Source organism: Mesoplodon bidens (genome assembly GCF_964165515.1).
Source record: "Mesoplodon bidens genome assembly, chromosome: 4".
Lineage (NCBI taxonomy): Eukaryota > Metazoa > Chordata > Mammalia > Artiodactyla > Ziphiidae > Mesoplodon > Mesoplodon bidens.
Genome location: NC_138160.1, coordinates 105375075 through 105387141, shown reverse-complemented (window position 1 = coordinate 105387141; position 12067 = coordinate 105375075). Strand labels below are relative to the sequence as shown.

Sequence of the window (12067 nt, the reverse complement as noted above, 5' to 3'; positions counted from 1 at the left end):
CCTTTCATAGAACTGAGGGACAGGAGCACGTCTAACCGGTAGGGAGGAGGCTGAGAAAGTGTCTAGCTGTGGACTCAGAGGGAAACCATGGATTCTGGGGAGCATCCACTGGGGAGAGGACTTGGATGGAGCATAGTGGGGACTCAGGAGGGAGTGGCCGTTTTCTGGAGGTATGCATGGTCTGTGTGTCTGGAGAGGATTCATAGAAGAGAGAACGTTAGACTTGGTCTCTGCTTGGTCCTAATTCATTAGAAACCTGAACTTTCCTTGGGGATTTGGTCAAGTCCATCTTTAAAGGTTTTTTTCCCAGGGCAGTTAAAAGTGCGATATCAAGAATGGTTGAAGAAACTTGTTCTGCTGGAGGGGAAAAAAGAGGGCAACTGGAGGCAAAGGGAATATCGACATGGTCATTGTCCTTGCGTGGGTGAAAGGCTGTCAAGTGGACTGTCTGTAGGGTATCAGAAGGCACATCCAGGACCTAGGTGTTCAAAGACAGATTGTAGTTCAGAACCAGGGACAATTTTTTAACAAGAAAATACCAAGACAGTCCTGGGTCCTGGTGAGACACTGCCCTCCCCCGCCCCCCCCCACCTCCACCTCGTCAGTGATGAAGCAGGCAGGAAAAGGGACACACAAATATGAGGGCCTTGCACTACCCATTGGCCTCTGTCTCATAGCTATTCTATCCTTGTCTCCATCATGGTCCTCTCTCCCTTCAGTAGCTTGTGACCTACAGGTTTCTACTCTTATTATCAACTTTCCCTTCTATACCACTAGCTCAGATTCCCAAAGCACGTCCTTGTTTAGTTACCTCTGCTTCAGTTGCCCATCACTGGACCAGTCAGAGGAGGCCAGGGTTAGGAGAAGTGGTCTAGGAGCCTAGTCACCTGAGACTACCCTCTGAGCAGGGACTGTGGGCAGGGCGGTTACTATGAAAGTCACATCCTGGGTCTAGTTTAATGAGATGGATTAAGGGGCCTACTATCTAGTATGGGTAATATGCAAACCATACTTCCACTTCTGGAATACAGGGTATCCCTATGTTCGGCTACAAGTTTGCAGACTCTTAAAAGTATAGAGTTTGTATGGAGTTACAGGCAAAAAACATGGTTGATTCTGTAGCGCCAGATAGGTTCCTAGTGTTGTGTACTCTGTAGATGCACAATAAATGCTTAATGGGCCTGACCATCTCTCTGGGAACACTTAACTGCGAAGTACTGACAAGAGGAGATAATAGAATACTGTGAATGTGGAATCCTTATGGGATCTCAGGGCTCTTTGGGCTTTTATAGAGGTAAGGAAAGGGCTCAGGTTATAGAGCACAGACCACCTTCTTCCTAAGTGTCCAGTAGGTAATATGCCTTGTGGCAGCAGCCGCTTACATTGTGTACCAGTATCTAAGACATACCCTTAATGCAAAGAAGAAAACCCTGTGTGGGAAGCACACCCAAAACCATCTGTTGCTCTCTTCAGCTTTATTTTTACTTTATTGGTAATAATCTGAAGATATTTTTCAAATATAAAGTGTTACAGGGCAGGCATTATTAGCATTTTGAGAAAGATGATGCCCAGTCTGTGGGTGGGAAGGGAAGATAATAAATCTGGTGGGATACCTGAGAAGATAAAGATGAAAAGGACTTGTACAGAGTGTCCCCAGCACCTTGCAAATTGGCCAGATGTTTGAAGGAATACATGTGTCGTAAGAGAAATATTAACTCGTTTTGGAATAAATGTACATTTGTTTTTAGTTTATATATGATAAGTGAGAAAAATAACCATGCCCAGGTTTATAACACTCAAATTTGGGCTTCTGAAGGACTCATGTTCATGTTGGGCATTTATGCCTTTAAAAAAGTATAGCCTGCTTTAATTTATATGGCCATGGGTTACAAAGTGTTCAAGACGCTGTGACTTCAAAATGATAAGCCGTTTATATCTTTTAGAACTAAACATCACCTTTGTACTTGGCCCCTCACAATAGGATGTTGTCTAAACATAGACTTCCTGACAAAGAAACAGTACACTTTGTAGTTTATATGGGAAGCATTCCTTAAGCCTTCATTCCAATACAGAGCAGATTTGGCTGCGTAAACATGTGCGTGCGTGTATTCGCACGTGAATTCTAGGCAGACATAAATATTACGTGACATTGTGGACTGTGCATATAAAGAAAAATAGACCAAGCACACGTATTTAATTAAGAAACTGTTCAAAATCTTCCAGGGAGTGGAGCATTTATTTTGAACTTTTTTTAAAATATAGAGGGATTCTAAGAAAATTAGGCTGACTTATTGAGGCCCTTTGAAGTTGAAAATAGACTTTTTTTTTTTTAAAGAATGATAATGATTATAATACTGTCACTTGTACTTAGATAGGAGTGTGGCTTCAAGAAATAGTGTCAGGCGATGGGAACAGTTTTGCAGCGTGGAAGTTTCAACTTGTGTTTCTCCCATGTGACAGCTTCACCTGATAACCCCACCTAACCAACGATTAACTGTGTGTTGGGGTCCCGTCCTTCTCTCCGGCCCCCACGTTTCCCTTTGTCCTGTTCCGAGACCAGGAATTTGATGCTGAGGGCTGTGAGCGGGCTGGCGTGATGTGTGTGCGTGGAGCAGCGCAGTGTGGGTCGTGCTGGGAAAGCCAGCACGGTCACGCGGACAGTAGCCTTTCAACACACGGATCAGCCCGCGTTGATTTACGGAGCTGGGCAGCCCTCTGTCCCCAAGAGAGCCCCGGCTCAGGGAGCGCGCCCTCGCCTCGTGGCCAGCCCGCCACCGCGGCCGCCTCTTCCCCTGGCGATGCTCCTTTATCCCGGGCTGCTGCCTCGCTGGTCCGGGCGGCCGCCCTCGGCTCAGCCAATCAGGCGCCGGCGTTCCCAGCAGGCGTCGGCCAATCCGCGGCCATCATTTGCTGGAAACGCGAAACCCTTTGGGGAAAAGCAATAACAAAAGCCTTTCACTGCAGACAAATGTTAAGTGTCTGTGCAGACTTTTCCTGTTTTTAATTTTATTACTGTAAGAATGGAGGGTTTGTTGTTTCTTTCATGTTTCCTTTCAAGCAATTTTAATTATACATTTGTGCTACATCAGGGACTCTGGAACGCGGTGTTTCAGCCTATTGCGTCCAAAGCTAAAATGCAGTACCCTTCTGGCAGTACAGATAGATTCCTGCACTGTAAATATAGCTGACATGCTAAAGAATTTTAAGCAGCTGCAAAGGTCTTTGACACCACACACAGTGCCCCAGAGAGCAGATGATGAGAAAACCAGCTCGTCTTCCCCTTCTCCTTGTCTCCCACCCCCTCCCTTTTCCTGAAGGGATGTGCTCATAAAGAATCCTTTCCTCCAATTGTTCCGTCTTGTGCACATTTTGACCAAATGCCTAATTACCATCGATTCTCATCTCAATAAGAATTTTTATACTCAATGGCTTTAATTTTTTTTTTCCCTGAAGGAATTAGAATGGAGTCAACTATGATTTGAGGAAATGCTTGCTTTGCTTCGTGCTAACTCCCCCTCAAACCCCCCTCCCCCCCGCCCCCCACTGATATAGTGAGTAAGTTCAGCTGTCACCTAAGTAATAGTAACACAGACCATATGGGAAACAATTTTTAAATCTCTTTTTGGGCCCTTTGAAAGAAATCCTTTCTTCCCCACTATTTGAGTCCCAACGATGCAAATATTTTACCTGCTGTTAAAGACATTCCCAAGGAAATGAGTCTTACCTTGTGAGGTGTCCCTTACCACAAAGGAGTTCAGTACAGATTTTCTGCAGAATTCAAAACGGCAGTGAGCACGCGAGTAGACCAGCTAGAAATAGACTTTGAGTATTGCCCCTTGGTGTTTCCAAGAAAGAAGGGGGAGTGGTGCTTTATAGAAACTAAGACACACTTAAATACTTTATTTCTTTACCCTAATATTTTATGTGTGTCTCAAAATCTAGGTCCTTTTACTGTATGCTTTAAAGGAGTGAGTTTAAAAAAATATGGCACTTGTCCTCTAGAGAAATAAAGAGGATGTTATATTTTGTTTCCCTGTGACATTTGGTATACTAAGTGCACTTAAGTTTAGTAATTCACAGATGCAGTGCTAAATTAAATTGTCTGTCTGCAAAGCAGTTGGGAAAAGCAGAATGGCTTGCAGGAAACAAGCGTGTTGGTTTTGAGGTTGTTTTTTTTTTTTTTTTTCTAACCCTCTGTGGCAAATGCTTACTAAAGTTGATTCTAAAGATAACCCCAAGAGCAAACCTATTGTGCACATTTATTTTCTTAAGAGGGCTATTTTAGGAGTCCTTAATATGAAACAATACCAAACAGTGAAACAGATACCATACCAAGGCTGATTCTTGTCTCACAAAGCCAGAGAGGGGAGGATTAGGAAAGAGAAATCATAGCTGATTGTCTGCTATCTGAACTCCAAGCTCCCGCTTTCCCCCACTCTAGACCTATTTTTGTGCATGCGCATCATTTTTTTCCTAAATAAAAATCACCGTTATTTTATATTGTTGAATTGGAAGCAAAACCGTTCGCTTTCAGTCACCTTCTGGTTTAAGCGCTGGTAACTGGGGCTTAGTTTTTGTTGGCTGCTTGCCAAACGAAAGCAATTATGTGTAATAATAGAAAAATTAAGAGGTGAGTGTTGCTGTTTTACAGCAGGACATGGCAAAAACCATTTCCTTCTGTCAGCAGTATCTTGATTACACTCTCACACGCAGCCCTTACCCTTTTGTACCACGCGCGTATGCTCGTGAACACACACACACAATTTCCTGTGGGTTTTTGCTTGAGGTCACTGAAACCAGAAAGAGGAAGAATGCAAACCACAGCTTTTGAAAGCAAATGAGAATAGAGCTTTGCTGGTAAAAAGAATAGTAATAATAAATGAACTGGAAATAGGGTAATTTGTGCTAACCTTGGTCCGTCTTCATTCCCCACTCCTGCAGGTGTCCTAGTGGTCAATGTCACGTGGAGGAACAAAACTTATGTAGGGACCTTATTGGACTGCACCAAGCACGACTGGGCCCCTCCCAGGTAGGCATGGAGCCTTCGATTTCAGGCTCTGTTTTTCTCTCCTCCTTCCTCTTCTTCCCCTCTCCTTCCCCCATCCTCTCTTTGCAAGGAGACTACAGAGAGAGATTAATAATACATAAAAGTCAGTTTGTAATTGAAACCAGGCAAAAGAGCAATGAGCAATTCAGGATTGAATACAGTAAAATGCAGATGCTGGGTTGCTTTTTTGTAGGGAGATCGCTTCTTCCTGCCCCTTCTCTTTCTCCTTTGTTTTCTTTTTCTCAATATGGGAATTTGAACTGGATTGGAAACTTAGCTACCCGAGCTGGTTTTCTGAGGATGAGCATAAGCCATTGGTAGCCTGTTCTTTTGCAGGTGTTGAAATTGTCAGTGGAAGAATTGGGTGACTTTTCTTTATCTGGGCCCAGCCCTCAAGCTGCTGGGGTGTTGCCTGCTCTTTGCTGCATTGCGTGCCTTGTGATTTCACTTGGCTCCTTTGGGGATGCTCGTTTTGACATCTGTTACTTGCTTCCCTAGGTTCTGCGAGTCACCGACCAGCGACCTGGAGATGAGAGGGGGCCGGGGCCGGGGGAAAAGAGCGAGGTCTACCGCAGCTGCCCCGGGGTCGGAGGCCAGCTTCACAGAGTCCAGAGGGCTGCAGAACAAGAACAGAGGGGGGGCCAATGGGAAAGGGAGGCGGGGCAGCCTCAATGCCAGCGGGCGAAGGACACCCCCGAATTGTGCCGCCGAGGACATCAAAGCCAGCCCCTCCTCCACCAACAAAAGGAAAAACAAGCCTCCGATGGAGCTAGACCTGAACTCCAGCTCCGAGGACAATAAGCCCGGGAAGCGTGTCCGCACAAATTCAAGAAGCACTCCCACCACCCCTCAAGGGAAACCAGAGACGACTTTTTTGGACCAGGGCTGCTCTTCTCCAGTGTTGATTGACTGTCCGCACCCAAACTGCAACAAAAAGTACAAGCACATCAACGGCCTCAGGTACCACCAGGCTCATGCCCACTTAGACCCAGAGAACAAGCTGGAGTTCGAACCGGACAGCGAGGGCAAGATCTCGGACTGCGAGGAGGCCTTGAGCAACGTGGCGCTGGAATGCAGCGAGCCAAGCACAAGTGTATCGACTTACGAGCAGGTGAAGGCGCCAGTGTCCCCTGGCTCGGGGAACCCCCCCGGAACCCCCAAGGGGAAGAGAGAGCTGATGAGCAATGGCCCGGGCTCTGTTACAGGATCGAAGCCTGGGAAGAATTCTGGCAAAAAGAAGGGCCTCAACAGTGACCTCAACAACCTTCCAGTCATCTCCAACATGACGGCCACCGTAGACAGCTGCTCGGCAGCAGACGGCAGTTTGGCTGCTGAAATGCCCAAACTGGAAGCAGAAGGCTTAATCGAGAAGAAAAATTTGGGAGAGAAAGAAAAGGGCAAAAAAGCCAACAGCTGCAAAATGGACAAAAACCTCTCGAAGCTTAAAAGTGCCCGGCCCATTGCTCCCGCTCCGGCCCCGACGCCGCCACAGCTAATCGCTATTCCCACTGCAGCCTTTACGGGCACCACCACGGGGACCATACCCGGACTGCCCTCCCTCACAACCACGGCGGTCCAGGCCACACCAAAGAGTCCTCCGTTAAAGCCCATTCAGCCAAAGCCCACGATTATGGGGGAGCCCGTCACCGTGAACCCAGCTCTCGTGTCGCTCAAAGACAAAAAGAAAAAGGAGAAGCGGAAGCTGAAGGACAAAGAAGGGAAAGAGACGGGGAGCCCGAAAACGGATGCGAAGCTGGGCAAACTGGAGGACGCCAAGGGGGCTGGCAGAGATGTATCCGGGCATTTCTTAAAGGACCATCTCAACAAGAATGAAGGGCTGGCGAACGGACTGTCCGAGTCGCAGGAGAGCCGGATGGCCAGTATCAAAGCCGAGGCTGATAAGGTTTACACTTTCACCGACAATGCTCCCAGCCCTTCCATCGGCAGTGCCTCGAGGATGGAGTGCAGCGCGTTGGTGAACGGGCAGGCGCCCGTGGCCCCGCTGCACGTGCTGACCCAGAATGGGGCCGAGAGTTCCGCAGCCAAGACGAGCAGCCCTGCCTACTCGGACATCTCTGATGCTGCCGATGACGGCGGTTCTGACAGCAGGTCGGAGGGCGTGAGGTCAAAGGCCAGTTCCCCGTCAGATATCCTTTCTAGTAAGGATGGTGTTGTAAAAGGGCATTCTTCAACGACAGCACAATCATCTCAGATGAAAGAGTCTCACTCTCCCTATTACCATGGCTACGATCCTTATTATTCTCCAAGTTACATGCACCCTGGGCAGGTCGGTGCCCCTGTAGCTGGGAACGGCGGGAGTGCACAGGGAATGAAGATCAAGAAGGAGTCTGAGGAAGATGCAGATAAGAAAGACAAGGCAGAGCAGCTCGAGGCCAAGAAAGTGGACCATAATTCTGCATCCTTACAGCCTCAGCACCAATCGGTGATCACGCAGAGACACCCGGCCCTGGCTCAGTCACTGTATTATGGCCAGTACGCCTACGGGCTCTATATGGACCAGAAGTCTCTGATGGCCACCAGCCCTGCCTATAGACAGCAGTATGAGAAGTACTATGAGGACCAGAGGCTGGCAGAGCAGAAAATGGCCCAAACTGGGAGAGGAGACTGTGAAAGGAAAAATGAGCTCCCCTTGAAAGAGCTGGGCAAAGAGGACAGTAAACAGAAAAACATGCCATCGGCCACAATCTCAAAAGCTCCCTCTACTCCGGAGCCTAACAAAAACCATTCTAAACTAGGGCCGTCAGTGCCTAATAAATCTGAGGAGACAGGTAAATCACAGCTTCTCTCCAATCACCAGCAGCAGCTTCAGGCCGACAGCTTCAAAGCTAAGCAGATGGAAAACCACCAGCTTATTAAGGAGGCTGTAGAAATGAAATCTGTCATGGACTCTATGAAGCAGACAGGTGTAGACCCAACCTCGAGATTTAAACAAGTAAGATTGTGGAGTGTGGTCCCCACAGGGAGAGAGCAGTCTGAGACTTGTACATGGCTGGGCTTGATCTGGTTAAGAGTTCTTCACAGGAAATCCACCCAAGGGTTCCTTAGGCTGGAGTCCTCTCCTCCTGAAAAATATTTTAAATGAATTCTCGGGAGTTCTTGTGTACCTCTGAAATGTACATTGCTCACTGTTTCCTTGTCATGTTGTGTAGTGAAAAGAACCTTGGCCATGTGCTTTGCAGACTCATGTTCCATGCCATGAACTAACTGACTCTGATGAGATCCCTTAACTTCTTTCTGAGTCCAGAGTGAGGGAATTCTATCCCATAGTGGCTGAGTTCTCTTCTAACTCTGAGATTCTGAGTCTGAGCACTCAAACGATTTGTTCTTTTACATTTTCAAATTCATTTTGGCATCTTCTGGGCATATTAAGACGGGGACCTTAAATTCACATTTCCCACTCATCTTTTTAGTGAAACTCAGGGTGTCTTGAGGTGCCTAGGGTTCCGTTTTATGTTCTACATTAAGGGCCCCAGAGCAGAGCTCAGTGCTTCTCGCTTGTGAGGAGAGCGGGGAGTCTGGGTGGATGGGCCTCAGGCAGTCACCCCAGAGCCCCCCTGGTCAGCCAGTCTGAGGTTAAATGTGCCAACACCTGAAAATCGGTCACCATGAAACCACACATGGGCCAGCACTTTCACAATTCAGATGTCCTGACTCAACTGCAGTCCCACGAGTATTAATTCTGGTATTTCCCAGCATCCCAGCCCCCACTGAGAGGGAGGGGTCTTACAGGTCCCTGGTGAATCAGAGCAACGGAATCCTTTCTTCATGCTCATTTCTGTCCCAGAGTTGGGCCTTAACCCTAGATACCCAGTGGGTTTATATCATGAATGGCATGGGCCGGTCACAAAGGCCATTTAAGGACCCTCAGTTTCCCCATTTCTGGAGGCTCGAATCAAGCTCTGACTTCACAGGGCTGCATGAGAACTGTACAATTTGGTAGATTTGTGGATGCCTTTGTTTCCTGGTAGAAAAGCCATAATGTGTCCTGTTAATTTTTAATTTTGTTTTGATTAAGATATCAGCACATAATGAGACGTGATGCAGTTATATTAAGCCTCAGCTGCAGTAGGTGAAGAAAATGTATTAGGAAACCAAGAGTTTTCCCCTCTAAATGATGTAAATTGATATAATAATTACTTAAACCGTAGTAAAACTTACTTAAACAGTAAGTAAAACATTGTTACCAGCTTGAGTTTTCTGAATTCTTTTTACCTGTGTGAGATGTTAAAAGGAAAATGAGGTTAGATTAAATATGTCTGAGGATGTTACTTAATGTTAAGAATTGACATTAACAGCCCAGCTCTGAATTCCAGCGGAGCTAAGTTTGGAAGCTCAGCTCCACAAACTGGGCAGCGGTGTGACCCTGATATTACTTGAGCTTGAAAAACTTAGCTTTTGTCTTCTGTAAAAGGGATTATTAATGATGCCTACCTCAGACATTACCTCCTCCTGTAAGAGGAGGCGGTAAAGCTCATTGCACAGTGCGAGCATATAAATAAATGTTAACTTAGAAGTAGTAGTAATCGTGCTGTCATGGTGATGAATGAGCTTTTCTTGAAAATTGAAATTTTGAAACAAGTCTTTTTTTTTTTTTTTTTCAAAACCAGGATCCAGATTCAAGGACATGGCATCATTATGTATACCAACCCAAATACCTAGACCCGCAAAAGTCAGAAGAACTTGATAGAGAAAAGAAACTAAAAGAGGATAGTCCCAGGAAAACCCCCAACAAAGAGGGTGGTGTGCCCAGCCTTCCTGTATCGTTAACGAGCATCAAAGAGGAGCCCAAAGAGGCCAAGCGTCCTGATTCTCAATCCTTGGATGAGAGCAAGCTGAAAAACGATGATCGCAAGACTCCCGTGAACTGGAAGGACTCTCGGGGAGCCAGAGTGGCCGTCTCCTCCCCCATGAGTCAGCATCAGTCCTACATACAGTACTTGCATGCTTACCCTTACCCGCAGATGTATGACCCCAGCCACCCTGCATACCGGGCTGTTTCTCCCGTCCTAATGCACAGTTACCCTGGTACGTGTCATGGGTTCTCACTGTATTGGAGGGAAGAGGCTGTGTTCAAATACTAGCTATTTTAAAACTCAGGATAAATTAGATGCTTCAAGAGTGACCTTTGTTTGGCTTGTATTTAATGCTACTTAAAGAAGTCCCAAAGATGAAACGGATTTCATGGAAGATTTTTCTTTTTCTAGACGAAATGTCAAGAGTCCTTAGCTCTAGTTTCCATAGGCTCTGATGGTCTGCTGCAGCCATTAGGCTGACAGATACTTTATGGCCTAGGAAAATATTCTGAGCACTTACTGTCATAATCATAACAGTTACTATTCCTTGGAGTTAAACGGACACATAAACATATGAAATGGCTGGAAGCTCATTTTTTTTTAGAAACCTCTGATCATCAGGATGAATTAACTGGGAGAAGAGAATCGGAGAACCTAGATACAGTTTAACGATGACGTAGCCCATTCTTAATGCAATATTCCCTACTTTAAGATCTCCGACTCTTGTCCCAAATTCGTGTCATCCAAATGGTTTTTGTTTGTTTGTTTTTTTAAGATGTCGTCTGTAACTTGATGTGGCATTTGTTGTGTATCTGCAGGAGCCTATCTCTCGCCAGGATTTCATTACCCTGTTTACGGGAAGATGTCAGGGAGAGAAGAGGCAGAGAAGGTCAATACCAGCCCTAGCATCACCACGAAAACAACCACTGAATCGAAAGCACTGGATTTGCTCCACCAGCACGCCAGCCAGTACCGCAGCAAGTCTCCCGCCGTATGCCTCCTTTTGTCATCACTTACAAGTACTATGTTTCAGGGGGAGAAAAGCAGACAAGCTAGAGAACAGTCTTGAAATATAAATGGTTTGGGAACCCAGCTGTGATTTCAGGGCGTTCTTTTAGTCTTATATGGAAAGAATGGCATGTTCAAAAGTACATGGGGGAAGAAATTGTTAAAGCGTGTAAGGTAGCAGCAGTCTTTTCTGCTGGAAAATCTATACCTTGCTTACCCAGGAGGATGCTTGTTAGCCGGACATTTAAATTCATAGGAACCAACCTTGGGCGCGAAATATTTGTATTGCACTCATGTGCCAGAGTGAGTCACTTGGCTAAGGAGTGGTGGCTGTCTCTGTTCTGCTTTGACCTTGACTCCTCCACACATCCCTGTAACTCTGCGGAAGTGATTCAGACGTGTGTCTTTGTGAAAGATAGCTCCACTCCCACGCACCCACCTCCCCCAGAAAAATGCAATTGCTAGTCCTAGAGACTGTTGGGAAGAGAGAAAATACAAAGGATGTGGTAGTTCTTGCCTAGAAAAGAGAAGTTCGGAATAAATTAAAATATGGGCACTGTAATGTGCGTCTGTGTGTGTCTACCTGAGACTCTGTAAAGAAACCCGGAAGGATGATTCATGACTCCTTTCCTAAGAGTACTCCTTCTAGTGCGAAGATTTTTTTTCAAGTAAGAAAAAGAACTTTAGCGAAACGGTGGTTAAGTTCTAGTGGGTAAAAATGCCTCAGAAACCCACGATCCTTAACCAAAGTATGATTTGGGAGAACTGGAGCTTCTCTGAGTGTTCAGAGATTGAGAGATTTTGGAATACTTCCGGAGGCGTAGGGCAATGATTTGCTTTGCTTGATATTAACATATAATATGAGGATGTATGTTCTCAACGGAGGCAAATATAAAGATAGGCTTAAAATTGTGAGATATATTCCCCTCACAAATTGTAATTAATATAGACGAGTCATCCGAAAACTTGACCTTAAAGAAACCTCTACAACTCCTTCTTCTCCTGATCCCCATGTGCAAGTTGTTTCTAGGAAGAAATCGGGTCGATTCTAAACCTGCAATTATGAGTGAGATGAGAGAGGTCCTCTTATTTCAATCATTTGAGGAAAACATTGATGCCGCTTTGGCGGGGAGCAGTACTTTAGTGTTGGCTCAATTCCAGTTGAAACTAATGCATGTCTTTTGAAATGATCTTCCAT

The 12067-nt window shown here is 45.9% G+C and overlaps 1 protein-coding gene across 1 annotated transcript in view; it reads left to right on the top strand.

Moving 5' to 3' along the window:
- The window catches only part of ZNF608 (zinc finger protein 608), a 106325-nt gene that overhangs the window by 91100 nt on the left and 3158 nt on the right, over positions 1-12067 (top strand). The window contains exons 4-8 of the mRNA XM_081232609.1: positions 4942-5029; positions 5546-8000; positions 9676-10093; positions 10680-10923; positions 11091-11242. Of these exons, the coding sequence (XP_081088735.1) occupies positions 4942-5029; positions 5546-8000; positions 9676-10093; positions 10680-10923; positions 11091-11242 (3357 nt within the window). The remainder of the gene's footprint in view (positions 1-4941; positions 5030-5545; positions 8001-9675; positions 10094-10679; positions 10924-11090; positions 11243-12067) is intronic.